Here is a 16,840-nt window from a genome sequence, read left to right on the forward strand (position 1 = left end):
GTGGCTATATTTTAGGTGGATTGGTTATCACCTGACTATAGCCCTAATGGGTCTAACTTAATGAAGGAAGGACTACTTCTCCTGGCATAGCTGTGGGCTTAAAGAAATGTATTTCTCAAATGCTGATATTCCACAGATCCTGTAACTAGAATCTAGAGACACTTTACTCCACAGAGACCACCAGTGGGGCTAGGGGCCTATGGCTAGGGGTTGAGGATAGGGCTGGGAAAGAGGAGAACATAGTTCCAGTACTCTTCCTACTGCCATTATTATGATTAAAACCCAAGTGTGATACTCTCCTAGCCACATGGCTGGCACCTTCCTACAATAGGCTTGGAGATCTTGACCTGCAGGAATCAGATGATTCAATCCTTCTTTTTTTTGGGGGGGGGTGGGGTGGGGTGGTCCTGAGGCTTGAACTCTGGGCCTAGGCACTATTCTAGGAACTATTACTAAGCTCCTTTTGCCCAAGGCTAGCTTGCACTCTGAAACTTGAGCCACAGCACATTTCCAGCTTTTTGTGTTATTTTATTGGAGATGAAAGTCTCCCAGGCTGGCTTTGAACCACAATCCTCAGACCTCAGCTTCCTGAGTAGCTAGGCATGAGGCACTGGTGCCTTGCCATTCTGACACTCTTGTTGCCATGTAACTATGCTACTGTTCTCCTTGGTCCTGGGGGTGCTACCCAACAACTCCTAACTCACTCCACCCACAAGAGCGAAGACACAGCAGATCCATGAGGGTTCTTCTGTGAGACTTGCTTTAGAGATGTTAAGCCAGGACATGTCCACCTAGTGCTAAAGCAAACCCCGAAAGTGGCAGAACCTGAAGACCCTATCAAAACCAGGATTCCTATGTTGGGATTCCCTGGGACTGTCAGCCTTTGAGAAACCACTTTTAGCATAAGCCAATGTGCACAGCAATGTCTGTCCCTTAAAAGCCGAGTCCTGAACTGTGTAAAGAAGCAAGGGAGGGAAGAAAGCACCAGCTTTGAGTATGTATTGCTCTAAAGTAGCCCTGGAGCGAATGAAGTATACTGTACCTGCTTGCATGATTCCAAGACTCTGCTGTAAAAGTTGTGTTTGAAACTTCAAATCTCCAAGGCCAACCATGACAACATCTTTACACACAGTCAAGTAGGTCTGAAAGAGAGAGATGGGTCCACCATTACAAAGAGATTCAGTCAGGCCCAGCAAAGCTTCTCCTATGGGGTATAATAGTGCACTCATAGTCAGAGACTTACAAAGATGTTTCTAAAGGAATTTCTACGAAGATGTATTCTCATATATCTCCATAAGAAATCAAGACATTTAATTCCACTAACCCAACCAAACACCTAATGTGCAAAACTACTTTAAAATTATGTAGCTTATACTTTGTGACAAGTGCTAGATATTTAAATGCCTCTGTTACGTATTTCAAAAGAGCAACATAAGATCCAGAACAACCCTTCAGACAAAAGCAGCAGTCCTGCACACATAATACACCATTAGGAGGAAGGCTCTGTGACCAGACTGCTGACCTGGATAATCTGCTGATAGGCTTCCCTCTGGAGCTTCAGATGTTCTCCTTCTTGGTCTCGAATAAGAGGTAAAACTTTGTTTTCTAACCAAAACCCAGTGTCTTCCAAGATAGACAGATGAGTCTTCCCTTCTGAGCAGAACTAGCCGACACAATAAAAGGGCAGATCAGTGATAACAGCAGCTCTGAAACATACCACTCACTCCCGACACAGGACCACACACACCACTCACTCAGACACGGGACCACGCAGTGTACCTTATGCTGAACATGGATGCTCAACCGGCAGTGCAGACTAAAGGCTCGCAGGGCAGACACCTGGCTAAAGTTAGGAGACTTCTCACCTGGAGACTGCAGAAATGATTCTAGATCCGCCTGTAAAATGACAACCCAAAATCCATGTTTGAATGTGTCACCATAACACCCATGAAGCAAAACATTCAGGCCAAAGTGAAAAGGAAGACATCAACTCTGGAGAAGCCACCCAAGTAGCACGCAGCCTGGTAAAAGCCTCACTGAACCAGGACTATCCTCCACAGGGGCACCTGCTCTCTTTCCCAACCCCAGCCCCGCCCCCCCCCCCCAATCTTGTGCCTAGTTCTGCTGAACAACCTCACTGGATGTAGAGGTGACAGCTTGGAGGAGTCAGCAGAGGCATCAGAGGAAGAAGATGGGAGCACATGGCGTGCTGGGAAACAATGAAGTGACATTAAACATTCTCCAAGATTCCTAGAAAAAGCTGGTGAGGACTTTAGAGAATAATACGCTCCGAGAAGCAGGGATGATCCTCCAGAGTCCTAGTTCCCTAACAGCTTTGACAGAAATGTGGGCTTGGAACACTACTTACGAGAAGAAAGGGCATGGAAATGGGCCTGTTTCCAATGTAGCCCTACTCATCTCAGTGTCCTTGTAGACTTTCCAGCTCAAACTTTAAAAAAGCACCATTAATATGAAAAACATATATCTTACTGTATCGCTGCAACTTTCACACAGTCACTAAACCTTCAGAATACAAAGTTACCTTTGACATCTCAAGTACTTTCAAAAGATGGTTAAGTTTCTTCCGGGGTGCAGAGAGCAGGCACTCTCGATTCTTTGGATGTGTCAGCAAATACTCCATGTAAACCAGTGCTAACTCAGGTTTCACTGGACGTGTGTCATGGATTTGCACTTTACGTTTAGATGCCATATTACTCTGAAAATGGGATAAATGAGCAATTAGAGCTCATGTTCCTAGAAGTAATTTCTGGAACATAGTAGTCCTCAATCACACACCTTGGCTCGGGGTCGTTCCTCTGGCAGCCAGTCATCCATGAGTTCCAGGATACGTCCCACTTGTCCCCATGAGCAAAGACAATCCAATAGGGTACAGTAGCTCCTGCCAGCGCCCCCCTCCTCCTGGTTTCTCAAGACTGAAATCACACCACAGCTGGAAGAGACAGGTACGTAAAACCAAGAAAAGATTTCAACAATAAATCCGACATATTCCAATAACAAATCCTTCATATTCCCACGAGGGGAGAAAAATCCTCACTTCATATAAGCCAAGGTTGTTCACACATGGTTGTTAGACAGATACCGATATTCTGCAGGGCCCAGACAGATAACTATCCCACCCCAAAACACCAGACAACAGCTCCACGACGGTCTCAGTGACCTAGAATATTCCCCACCTCAAGATCTCCTTTTGTTACTGTACTAGCTAGCTGTCAGATTTTAGAGCAAGAATTCCTACTTTAGAATTTAGTGTTAAAACATTAGTTGGAAAATATGAATAGAAACAACTTATTCTTACTGAGTAATAAGCAAAACTCTATCTACACTGTCTAGTAAAAACAGTATGTGAATAGGAGCTCGGTGATGGGGTGTGCATCTATCATGTCTGAGGTCTTAAGTCTGATTGCCAGCACCACAACAAAAAAAGAAAAAAAAATAGTGTACAAACTACATATGCAACTCAGACTTTTCTAACAACCACATTTTAAAATGCGAAGGGGAATGGGTAAATTGAATTTCAGTGACAATAGACCTTACTTAATCCAACTCAAAATGTCATTCTAAGAAGTAATCAATATCTATTACACCAAGGTTTCAATTCCATATATGTTTTATACTTATAACATCTCAAATCCAGATAGCTACATTCCCATGTTTAGAGACATGTATAACTAGTGGTAGCTGAAGGGCCTAGAGTTATCATACCAGGTGTCAAATCCCCAAACTTTCAAGTGAAATCATAGTTCAGTTCCTCAGGGTCTCTCTTTCATTACTTGACAACTGCAAAGCTAACTGAAATCACACCTGGCAGAGGTGGAAAGGCAGGCTTGTAAAGTGGTTGAAGCACAGCAGTGTCTCTCCTGCTTTGCTTCTGCATACCTGAACATAGGAACAGCAGACGCTGGCATGAAAGACATTAGTATAAACAAAGGGATCTTGCAGCGTTCATCCTAACAGCAGAAAAAGGAAAACAAAAAAAATTAGGAAATTTGACGCTAGGACATTTGGCTACCTCTCCACACTACTCTGAATAAGCTAATTCTGAAATTATATTCTAAGACTAAAATTACAGTCTAAGATTTCTTCAACATTTGAAAACCCACTAATAGACCTCAGGTTGGAGGGTGAGATAACTATCAAATCAAGGATCCTGAAAGTTTTACACAACTTCACTACTGTGCATCTGCTGCATTCAGGCACTGTTTCAAATCCTATGGACACCAGTGACAAGAAAAGATTACAGTCCTTGCTGTCATACAGCTTGTTCTGCTCTGAAAACAACAATGAATAATAACATAAAATTAACTATACTCTTGGCAAATGATCAATATATGTGAAATTAACTCTCACAAGGAACAAATCATTCAAGAGTATCTTTAGGAAGAATGTATAAACACACAAGCTTACAAAACCAAACCTAAGTCTAATCAAAGTCCACAACAGCCAGCAAAACTTAGGTCAGGGGATACACTCAGATTTAGTTTCTTCCTCTTGTCATTGTTCTATTTTGTCTGATACTACAGACTCTACTCTGATGCTACAGGGCTATTCCTGAGCACTTTCAGATGCCTGAGGATATAGCCACAGAATTGCTATAATTACATCTTTTGGTAACAAAATCCTCTTCTCACCTACGAGTCAAAGTAGATTCAAAACACCAATTCTTGTTTGGGAAAGCAAGGGCTCACCTTGGATACTTCTCTGGATCATGTGGGCATGAAGTGAGGACAGACACTAATCAGACTATGAGACAAAGGCCACTTTAATTGTCTCATTGTACTGATGGGAGAACACAACTTCCACTAAATTAAATCAGTCATAACATACCTTGCTAATTGAGCAGCTCAAGACTTACCTTGAACACCTTCAGGTACTCTGGAAGCACAGAGGCAAATTTGTTAATGGTAAAAACTTTGGCTTCTTCATTTTTTTCCAGACTTCTGTAGATGCTCTTCCAGAGAATCACAATGACTTCTAATAAACCTGCCATAGATGCAACATCATCCACTGACAACATTTGGTCCAGTACCTAAGGCACAAATAATGAATGTTACTGTGAAAGACTCTCGTAAGGACTGAAAGACAAGAGTACTATCTTCAAAAATATATCTCAGAATATCAGACCTAATACAAAAATATAAGGAATACCAAGTGTTCTTTTTATATGGCTGGTACTCTACTAATTGAGACTTGCCTCTAGCTAAGCTCTTTGCTAGTTTGCTAGTTGACTGGAAATAAACAATTTCTAATACCCAAGCTGCCTTCAAACTGATTTTTCCATGTCTCAACCTTCTGAGTAGCTAGGGTTACAAGCTTAGAGCTTGTGACACCAGTGTCCAGACATGGTATGATTTTATTCAGTATTTCATAATGTCTATTAAGGAGGTAAATTTTACTCTTTAGGAAAGACAGAAACACAGAAGCATAATGTCTATGTGCATCTAATCAAACAAAATAATATTTATGGAAATAAACTCCAGAAAATGGAAATGAGAGCCTTTTTAAATTTTTCTGTGGGTTGGGGGGGCTTGAATTCAGGGCCTAGGTGCTATCCCTGAGCTTTTTTGCACCAGACTAGCTCTACCACTTTGAGCCACAGCACCACTTCTGGCTTATCAGTGGTTAATTGGAGATAAGAGTTTCATGAGGATTTTTCTGCCCAGGCTGCCTTGAAAACATGACCCTAAGATCTCAGCTTCCTAAGTAGCTAGGATTACAGGCATGAGCCACCAGCACCCAACACAAAAGGCCTTTTCTTTGTTACTGCTTTTGTTTCCTTTCCTTTTTGTCTTGTTTGTTTACCTGTCTTTGGGAGGGTAAGTGGGACACAGAACTGGAGGGACAAAGTGCGAACAAATGTAGCAGTGGTACCCAATAGACACTGCATTGAATATGAACTTTACAACTTACGGGTGGGGAAAGGAGGGAAAAGCTAGAGGAGAGTGAGGGAAGGAGTGACACTGCCCAAAAAGAAAAGTATTCTTTACCTGACTTTTATAACTGTAACTCCTATGTACATCATCTTTACAATAACAATTACAAAATGCATTAGGGAAAAAAATAGGATAGTGGGGTTTGAAGAGCAGAAGAGTAGCAATAATAGTTTCATTTTTATTTGTTCATTAAAAATAATTTAGGAAATATGTAACACTTTATGAAATATGTCATCCTAGCACAGGGGCCATGCTAATCTCTGTATCATTCCAATTATGGTATATGTACTGCTGAAGCAAGCACCAAATCAAATTTTATTAAAGAAAATGCTACATAATAGCTTGTACTCAGAAGTTAAGCTCTGAGATGTTTCTAGACGCATCTTATATTTCTGGCCCTAAAAGGACTGACATCTAATCATGAAATGTGGGACAGCCAGTGCTGCACCAAGGAAAATCAACATACACAGAGAAGCCCAGGACAAAGTCTGTACTATAGTCTACTCACACTGTAAAAGTGAACCACAAATGATCTATCAACAACAGTTCTTTCAAAAATACATTTTCAGTCTTTTTTTTTTTTTTTTTGCCAATCTTGGGGCTTGATCTCAGGTCCCTGTCCCTGAACTTCTTTTGCTCAAGGCTAGTGGTCTACCTCTTGAGCCACAGCTCCACTTCTGGGTTTTTCCTGGTTAATTGGAGATGAGTTTCACAGACTTTTCTGCTGGGACAACTTCAAACTGTGATCCTCAGATCTCAGCCTCCTAAATAACTGGGATTAGAGGTCTGAGTAACTGGCACCAGGATTTTGAGATTTATATAAAAAAAAATGTGTTCAAGTATTCCTACTAAAGGAAAACACATACTATCAACTTAACTGACTGCCTTTCTCTAGGTGGTGGGGGGGGTAGAAGGGGTCACTTACAGTCTCATTCTCCTTCTCTTGCTCCTCTTGAGCCTCTTGATGCTCATGAACGGCCCTCTGGATGCAGGCATTCAAGCACTGGCGAATAACATGGATCAGCTTTGCTAAAAGGTTTAAGATTAATTAATCAACAATTAAATTGTGTTTCTTTCTACAAAATTAATTTTCTAATAATAAAAATATTATAATCCCAAATTGTAAGAAATATTATGTGAAGGGAAATCATTAAGAAATGCACTAAAGCATGAATGAAGCCTGTTAGTGTGACAACTACTGGACATGTATATGGGAGCTCCAGACCTATGTTGGCGCAGGCAGTGTACTCGCAGGCATACTGGTAGAACTTCCGGGCAGCTGCGTGGTTCATCTGGACCAGTGTGACACAGCGCTCACACCAGGCTTCCTCTGGCTGGTTCACAGGCAGGAAGGAGGTGAAGATGAGGTTCACCAAGCGCCGACACACTGGTCGAGAATCCATTTCCAGACGAACTAGAATGTCCTCCATGGGGCATATTTTCCAAAACTACAAAAAGAACATGTGTAGGAAGAAATTATCAATTTTTGTTTTGTTTTTTTTGCCAGTCCTGGAGCTTGGACTCAGGGCCTGAGCACTGTCCCTGGCTTCTTTTTGCTCAAGGCTAGCACTCTGACACTTGAGCCACAGCGCCACTTCTGGCCTTTTCTATATATGCGGTGCTGAGGAATCGAACCTAGGACTTCATGTATACGAGGCAAGCACTCTTGCCACTAGGCCATATTCTCAGCCCCCAATTGTTCTTATAATCTTGAAAAACACTTAATTTCCAAAACATAACCAAAGAGAAACCAAGTTTATATTGAAGAAATTTCATTTCAAATGATATGCAAAAATCTGACATGTGAGAGAATAAATCTACATTTTAAGAAGTACCAATATAGGCTATGAATGTGGTTTAGTGGTAGAGTGATTGCCCAGCATGCATGAAGCTCTGGGTTTAATTCCTCAGCACCACATACACAGAAAAAGCTGGAAGTGGCGCTGTGGCTCAAGAGGTAGTGCGCCAGCCTCGAGCAAAAAGAAGTCAGGGACAGTGCTTAGGCCCTGAGTCTCAAGCCCCAGGACTGGCAAAAAATAAAAATTAAAAAAAGTACCAATATATAGGATATCAGAAGTACAAAAGTGGGGCTGGGGATATGGCCTAGTGGCAAGAGCGCTTGCCTTGTATACATGAAGCCCTCGGTTCGATTCCCCAGCACCACATATACAGAAAATGGCCAGAAGTGGCGCTGCGGCTCAAGTGGCAGAGTGCTAGCCTTGAGCAAAAAGAAGCCAGGGACAGTGCTCAGGCCCTGAGTCCAAGGCCCAGGACTGGCAAAAAACAAAAACAGAAGTACAAAAGTTAGTGGGGAGGGAAATAATTATTAGCAGGCTGATCAATGCATAGTAAACATTCAAATACAGCTATGACTGCCAATCTAACCATTTTTACATTTATTACAATGCCATTAACTTTGATCCACTAATGTGAAAAGTGAATTGTCTTCACATGGACACTAACTCCTATCTTCAGAGGCACCTGGCTCCTGAACACCCCAGACTGGGGTTCATCTCTTCTACAGGAAGCAGCCTCCCTGTCTAAAACCTGACTCTTGTTATCACACATTCCACCGTCTGGACTCTTTATTGGTCCCTCTTTCCTCTAGCCCATTACAAACACAAGATAGCTTGCACAAATCAGAGCTAATCACACTGACCCTCTACTGAAAGATGAAAAAGAAACATGCACTTGGTGCATGAGGCTTATGTCTGGGATCCTAGCATCAGGAGGCTAAGCTCTGAGGATCGAGGTTCAAAGCCAGCCCAGGCAGAAGTCTGTGAGACTCTTATCCTAAATTAACTACTCAGAAAAAGCCAAAAGTGGAGTTGTGGCTCAAATGGTAGAGCATTAGCCTTAGCAAAAGAAGCTCAGGGACAGTACCTGGGACCTAGTTCAAGCCCAAAGACAGCACAAAAAAAAAGAAAGAAAGAAAGAAACAAAGGAGAAAAAAATAGCTGGGCACTAGTGGTGTAATCCTGGCTACTTAGGAAGCTGAGAACTGAGGATTATTATAGTTCAAAGCTAGCCCAAGCAGCAAAGTCTGTGAGACTTTTAGCTCCAATTATTTGACCACCAGAAAACTAGAAGTGGCTCCAGTGGTAGAGCACTAGCCTTGAGAAAAAAGAGCTTAGGGTTGGCACCCAGCCCGAGTTCAAGCCACACAACCAACAAACAGAAAGAGAGAGAGAGAGAGGGAGAAGGAGAGGGAGAGGGAGAAGGAGAGGGAGAGGGGGAGGTGGAAGGAGGGAGGGAGGGAGGGAGGGAGGGAGGGAAAAATTAACATGACTTTCTCACATAGAGGTAGAACCAACAGGACAAATGTGTCTACTAACACTGCAGAATCTTCTTTCCTGGTACACGACACTCCAAAAGTAAACTAGAACTTCCCCAGTCTGCCTCCCTCACCCATGTGGTTCTAGGCTTGCTTGCCCCATCACAAACCTCAAAGTTTAAGAGAGAACACACATTTCCTTTCTCTGTACCCATATATAGACCTCCACTGTTCCCAGACCTTCTGCCCTGTCTTACTTGGTACCTCCACAATTCTCTTGGGTGTAACCTATTAATTTGTAGGAACCAGCACTATGTCCATTTCCTTAACAGCCCTTACACCTCAATAACCCTTTGCAAACACATCTATACCACATTAAGTTTCATCTTCAGATTCAGAAGCAAAGTTTTAGCAGGTAATCATAATTACAGCTAGCTTTTTGTTAAAAATGACATGTCAACTCCAAAATTTACAGTGAAATGTAAATAATCTGAAATAAAGACTTCTGAAAGTAGCCAGGCACAGTGGCATTGGAGATGAAGATCTGAAAAATTGCGATTTGAGTCCAGTCCAGGCAAATGTTAGCAAAAGCCCATCTCAACAAAATAAACCAAGTGTGGTAGTTTTATCAGCCAGATGTTGGTGTTGTGTACTAATCCTTTTTTTGCCCCAGGCAAAAACCTCAAGACCCTATCTGAAAAATAACCAGAGCATAAAGGGCTCAAAACCCCAGTACCACCAAAAAAAGAAAACAAACAAAAAGTGCCTTTGATTAACTGTGAAACTGACACACCCTGGATACAGTCAGAAAAGCAAACAGCCTGCAATATGCAACAAAAGCTCCAAAGTAACTCAGATGGGCATGACATCAGGATTCTTACTGCACAGATTCAACATGTCCTTGTTTTTTTGGATACATGTCCTGTGCAGTGACAAAGTTCCCTCGGGTAATGATAAGAAATGCACCATTTTCTCCAGAGACACACAAGTGGTCACATACTACAATACTCTACTACTTCCATGCTTTTTTATATGCTTGCTATCTCCACAAAAGACCTACCAAAAAATTCCCGTTTATAGTGCTAGGGGATGGAAGCCAGCACCTTGAAGATGCAACCACTGAGCCATACCACAGCCTTGAAGATGCAACCACTGAGCCATACACAGCTCATGCTTTCCTGTCTGAATACACATGAATCCAGCTGACACTACAATGAAGGACACATCAAGTTGTTTTCCAAATCCTGTGGCGTAACAAAATAACATTTTAATGTAAATGAAAAATGTTACATGGAGGGAAAAAGCTCACAATATTACCAATTTGCAATGAGTTCAACACTATTACCACTGACATCCTGGACAAGAAACTGAACAGACTAGACCTGGGAGAGAATAGCCACAACAGTGTGTACAGTGCCCAAGTACACCTTTATCTTCTTTTTAAAATTAAATTTTATTGACAAGGTGATGTGCAGAGGGGGTACAGTTACCTAATAAGGTAGTGAGTACATTTCTTGTCACATTTGTTACACCCTTCCTCATTTTTCTTTCCCTTCCCTAGTTCAGGTAAGCATATATATATATAGTATCCAGTGTACCAAAATCATATACAGTAACCACATAGGGTACGCCAAAGGAAATTCACCTAGAATATTAAACATAACAACAACAGAATCCTCCTGTGTCCTCTTGGAGTTCTTTTTGCTTATCCTCATCTTATATAATCATGTGTACATAGCTCTTGAGCTATTGTGATCCTCTGATAGGTCTATCCTAGACCTTTTTACGTTTGTTTAGTAGTTGTTTGGTTTTAGATACATAAAGTCGCTGACCCAAACAAGTGGAAATACCATTTGAAAATAAGTTTGTTATTTTGCAGACCTGGTCTCTACTGTCCATTCCCCGCCCCACCCTCCCCACAAACAGTCATCTATCAAGGAGACCATGTGCCTTTGTTCTCTGTGTTCTAGGCTTGTCTCGCTCAGCATTATTTATTTGTTCAAGCTCTGACCATTTCCGTGCGAATACCAATATTTTATCATTTCTAATCGCTATGCAGTATTCCATTGTGTACAGGTACCACATTTTTTGGATCCATTCATCTGTACTGGGGCATCTGGGTTGTTTCCGTATTTTAGCTATTGTGAATTGTGCAGCGAAAAACATGGATGTGCAGATGTCTCTGTGGTATCCTGAGACCTGTTGTTCAGGATAGATGCCTAGGAGTGGTATGGCTGGGTCATAGGGTATGTCTATGCTGAGCTTTTTGAAGACCCTCCATACAGTTCTCCAAAATGGTTGTACTAGTTTGCACTCCCACCAACAGTGGAGAAGGGTTCCTCTTTCCCCGCATTCCCTCCAGCATTTCCAAATACACCTTTATCTTTAAGCAAGGGTCTCTTTGCTTCCCTTGTGAAAGGGAGAAGGGCTTCTAGCCACATTTCTAAGTAATGTAGGTGCTTACTAGGTATCAAATACATAAGGTATTTTAGTCAATACTTTCACATATGATTAAAAGACAATGTAAGAGATTTATATTAATGACTTAAAAAACACATTGATATTCTTAGAACCTTCAATAAAAAACTAAAACAAAATTTTATGATTAAGAACTAGCCAAATACAACAACATTAAACTGTTTAGAATATAATTATTAAAATTCTTAGAATTAAAGTTTGGCTTTCTGTTGGATGAAAACAGTTGTGTCGATTTATTTTGTATCTTTAATAAGAAAAGTCCTATTTACCCACCTTTGCAGCTCTTGCAGCTTTGATTTTCAGCAGCAAGTCCACAAAAGCCACTCTCACTTTCTCTGAATTATCATGGAGACTGTATCTGAGCCCTGGCAAAAGTTGTTCTAATAAGGGGTGGCTCATTTTATTATCCAAAATGATTGGCAGACACTACAACAAAGGAAAAAGAAAAACAATTCAAAATTAGAATGCACATAAGTTCAGGTAAGAAAAATTCACTTAAGATGACATTCAGTTCCATCTTTCCAAATATCCTAGTGAAAATACACCTAGAGAAAATATTTTTCTCTAAGTTTCATGTATTAAAAAACATATTTAAGCTGGGCACCGGTAGCTCATGCCTGTAATCCTAGCTACTCAGGAGACTGAGATCTGAGGATCACAGTTCAAAGCCAGCACAAGCAGAAAAGTCTGTGAGGCTCTTATCTACAATAAACTATCAAAAAGCCAGAAGTAGAGCTGCAACTCAAGTGGTAGAGCACTAGCCTTGAGCAAAAATAAACTCAGAAACAGCACCAGACCTAAGTTCAAACCCTAGGACAAACAATGTACAATTAATTAGTTGATAGAATTAACAATTAGCAGTCAGTCCAGCTACTGTTTTATTCAAATGAGACGGAAGTAGTCATAAAAAGAAATCTTCAGCGGATGTTAGCTCACACCGGTAATCCTAGCTACTCAGAAGCCTGCCATATGAGGATCACAGCTTCAAGCCCCCTGGGCAGGAAAGCACAAGAGACACTTATCTCCAATTTATCACTGTGCAGTCTGCCTGGGAGAACAACTTCCCACTCTCACTCTGTGAAGGACAGCACTTAGCCTAACCAGAAATCACCCACCCAAACTGCAATCACCAGTAACTGTTCCGTCAATTACCTGACTGTGAATCAACAAAAGGATCCCAGGCTGTGAGGTCACTTTGGCATCTGCTGTGGCCATACCTCCTCCTTACCTTTGCCTGCATAATCTCTCCACCACCAGTCAACCAGCTATGCCACACGCTACTCTGTGTTCCGCACACCCACATGTGGTACAGGCCAGCAGTTTGGTTCTCCTAATAAACTCTCTTTTGCCTGAACTGCACGGTGGTCTCCTTTCAGCAATCCTTACAACCACAGAAAAGCTGAAAGTGTAGCTGAGGCCCAAGTGGTAGAATGCTAGCCTTGAGCAAAAATCTCAGGGTCAGCTGCTGGGCCCTAAGTTCAAGTCCCAGGATTGGCACCAAAAAAAAAAAAAACAAAAAAAACCCAACAAAAACAACAACCCCCAAAACCCCAACAAACCCCACAAAACATTAAGTTTTCTTAGGTAAACTATGGAGGGTTCTGAATTTAAAAAAAATCAGAACATTTTGAGTGAGAGGTTCCAAGCACTGTATCTAAATTTGGGGTTCAATAATCTTTTTACTTATCTTTTTCCTCTTTCTTTTTGGTTGTGAAGCTTGAATTCTGGGCCTGGATGCTCTCCCTGAGCATTCCAGCTCAAAGTTAGCTCTCTACCACTTCAGTAACAGCTCCACTTCCGGTTTTCTGGTGGTTAACTGGAGACAAGAGTCTCTCAGACTCTTCTGCCCAGGCTGGCTTTGAACTGTGATCCTCAGATCTCAGCCTCCTGAGTTGCTAGGATGACAGCTGTGAGCCACCTGCACCGGCTTTACTTATCTTTTAACAACCCATAAACCCTGCATTTCCTGACCTAATGTCCATGTTGGTGTAACTCATAAACCTACAGAGCTGATTCTTAAATGTGTGCAATAGTAGGTAACACTCTTCTTGGGAGTCAAGTCCCTGCTAGGGCTCAGAGGACACCATCTTAGATGATCATCCTAGATCCTATGAGCTCTAAGCATTTGTCCAGTTGTAAGGAAAAAGGACACTTGCAAGGTTCTTACAAAAGAGAGTGCCATGGTATGACAGATTTCTAAAGCATCATGTGTGATCTGGCTTGGTTTGCTCACACCCACACTCTACATCACCACCAAAGCTCCACCATCCCAGACCACACTCAGCTCCGCCTCTCCAACAGCCCTCCCAAGAGAACTGAATTCTGACTCTTATGCTTTCTATCTGCATAGGTAATTATGTGAGAAGAAGCTTACAAGAGCTTCCACAGGGGTGAAACATTACCAGACTGCAGTCAAAAGATGAGACTAACAACACTGGGAGGCAGGGATCAGGATGATTATGGCTCAAGGAAAACCTAGGCAAAAAGTTAGCAAGACCCCATCCCAATTAACAAAACTGGTGGCATGTACTATAATCCAAGATATACCTAAAGCACAGGAAGAAGCCAACTCAAGGGAAAAGCACAAGACCGTATCTGAAAAATAACCAAAGCAGATTCTCATGCTTATAATCCTAGCTATGCAGGAGGCTGAGATCTGAGGATTGTGGCTCAAAACTAGCTAGCCTGGGAAGGAAAAATCTATGCAACTGTTATCTTCCATTACCCAGCAAAAAGGCAGAAGAAAGAGCTGTGGTTCAAGTGACAAAGCACCAGTCTTGAGTGAAAAAAGCCTCAGGACAGGCAAATGCAAACACACACACACACACACACACACACACACACACACACACACACGCGTGCACGCAACAAAACAGTTAAAGGTGAAGCTCATATGGCAGAATACCTGCTAACAAGCATGAGGCCCTGAGTTCAAATATAAGTACCATAAAAAAATTAAGAAGTCAAGTGCAGATGGCTCATTTACCTACAATCTTAGCTACTTAGGAGGCAAAGACTTAAGGATTATGGTTTGAAGCAAGCCCAGTGTAATAGGGAGGTCAGATCTGGCCAGTGCCATCATTTAACTGTGGAGGGACTTCAGATTGACTCCAGGTCAGATTAGAGCAGAAGCCAACTCCATCTTCACTAAGATCTCCCCCACCCTATCCAGGGAAGTTCCCCTTTGCTGTGATAAGATTGTGTAAACTGCTTGACCACATGAGTTGTGGAAGTTCAAGGTTGAACCTGTGCCCTCCCATGAGTAGGCGTATCCACCTGCGTCATGTGACCCCGCCAAATCCATGTGCCAATTCTAACTAGAATGATAGGTTGGTTCAAACAGATACTGAGACAGACTGTAACTCCATTGGCCACCTGCGTGTGACCTGGCATGCTCTACAAGTGTGGTAACCTCATTGGCCACCTGTGTGTGGCAGGCCTGACCATGTGGTGTTTGTCTTTATAACCTGACCCTGAGTATGGCCCAGGGCGTGTGGTCCCAGCTCCCAAGTCTGGGCCATGATCCCAGCTGGTCAGTATACTTTTTACTTCCCCAATAAATCCATCTTTTTACTTGAGACTGTCTCTGAGGGGGTGGACTCTTGGAGGGATGAGGGGTTCCCCCCACCCTTGGACCCTGTTACATTGTGGTCCCCTCCTTTGGGGGGTCCCCGTTACATTTGGTGCATTGGCTGGGAAGAGTCCTTAGCCACCTTTTTGGGGGAAGACACCTAGGTGAAGAAAAGAAACCTCTGGAGGTGTAGGTGTGTATGTCTGACCTTGGTTGACCAATCTGTTTCTGTCTGTTACCGTCTGGAAAGGCAGTTTGTGGGCAGTGGGCGCTGAGTGGGCCCTCGCCTGTAAGGGCGTGCTGGAACGTGCGCTGTCTGGAAAGGCCGTCTGTGGGGCCACCTGAGTGGGCCCATCTGTAAGAGTGCACTGGAAAGTGCGCTGGCTGTAAAGCCCATCTTAGTTGCTGGGCTGCCGAGTGGGCCCTGCCTGTAAGGGCGTGCTGGAACGTGCGCTGGCCGTAAAGGCCGTCTGTGGGGCTGCCGAGTGGACCCCGTCTGAATCTGAAGGTGCACCATCGGTAGGCCTGAGACAGAAGCTGGACACAGCAGAGCTCTCTAAGGCCGGGGCAGTCAAGGGACGCCTTGACCCCCTTCTGAAGGTCCTCATAGTGGAGGGATGTGTTTGTTGTAATCTAACTTACTTTACAGGAAGACATGGAACACGCAGCCTCTGCCGGTATCGAGTTCCAAACAGCCTCCCCAGACCCCCTGGGATCAGGAGGACCGAGGGGAAGAGAGCAGCTTCAAGTAACCATTTTCTTCCAACTGAAGGTATTTAAAGGTCAATTGATGTTAAATGCGCTAGTCAAAATTGGGCTGAGACTAGAGTCAAGTACTGGGTGGGCTGAACCCCCTTCCAGCTATCTCCAGCAAGAAAAGTATTTGGTGTCCTAAAATATCTTGTTAAAACTAGCAAGCCGGGGCTCAGGGTATGGCCTAGTGGCAAGAGTGTTTGTCTCGTATATATGAGGCCCTGGGTTCAATTCCCCAGCACCACATATACAGAAAACGGCCAGAAGTGGCGCTGTGGCTCAAGTGGCAGAGTGCTAGCCTTGAGCAAAAAGAAGCCAGGGACAGTGCTCAGGCCCTGAGTCCAAGCCCCAGGACTGGCCAAAACAACAACAAAAAAAAAACTAGCAAGCCCTGGTAAATGAGACTAAAAAATGCTAAAATCATTTATTAAAGGTTTTAATCTTAAATTCTGGTCTATGCAAGAGTAAGATGGGCAAAAATACCTCTTGCCCCTGAAAAAAATGTATGGCTGGTATTCATTTTGTGTGCTTTTAAGTTTTTAAACAAATATTTGTGTATGAGCACGTGTATGTATGTGTATGAATGACTGGGTGATGCAAAATTGAGTAAGTTTAAATTCAAATGATCATCAAGTTTGGCCTTAAAGGATTAGTGCATTGTTTTAAAGAGGAACTATAGTTGATTTGCAGTTGAAAAGATTGGGTGTAATGCCTAAGGCTGTTTACACTGCCATCAAGTTATCTGATTTAGCAAAAGGCACTGGGAACTTGAAATTTATTTTCCTCCACTGTTAGAATTTGGGGCTAAATATC

At 42.6% G+C, this 16,840-nt stretch overlaps 1 protein-coding gene and 1 pseudogene across 2 annotated transcripts in view; both read right to left on the reverse strand.

Moving 5' to 3' along the window:
* Positions 1–16,840, reverse strand: part of Ncapg2 (non-SMC condensin II complex subunit G2) — a 70,788-nt gene that overhangs the window by 19,559 nt on the left and 34,389 nt on the right. For both annotated transcript variants that reach the window (XM_048340546.1, XM_048340547.1), the window contains exons 13-22: positions 11,977–12,129; positions 7,177–7,399; positions 6,877–6,980; positions 4,874–5,047; positions 3,898–3,968; positions 2,797–2,950; positions 2,543–2,716; positions 1,780–1,896; positions 1,523–1,663; positions 1,043–1,142 (exon numbers count right to left, since the gene is read on the reverse strand). In XM_048340546.1, the coding sequence (XP_048196503.1) occupies positions 1,043–1,142; positions 1,523–1,663; positions 1,780–1,896; positions 2,543–2,716; positions 2,797–2,950; positions 3,898–3,968; positions 4,874–5,047; positions 6,877–6,980; positions 7,177–7,399; positions 11,977–12,129 (1,411 nt within the window). The remainder of the gene's footprint in view (positions 1–1,042; positions 1,143–1,522; positions 1,664–1,779; positions 1,897–2,542; positions 2,717–2,796; positions 2,951–3,897; positions 3,969–4,873; positions 5,048–6,876; positions 6,981–7,176; positions 7,400–11,976; positions 12,130–16,840) is intronic.
* On the reverse strand, positions 6,155–6,255 carry LOC125347405 (annotated as a pseudogene).

Source organism: Perognathus longimembris, chromosome 2, assembly GCF_023159225.1.
Source record: "Perognathus longimembris pacificus isolate PPM17 chromosome 2, ASM2315922v1, whole genome shotgun sequence".
Classification (NCBI taxonomy): domain Eukaryota; kingdom Metazoa; phylum Chordata; class Mammalia; order Rodentia; family Heteromyidae; genus Perognathus; species Perognathus longimembris.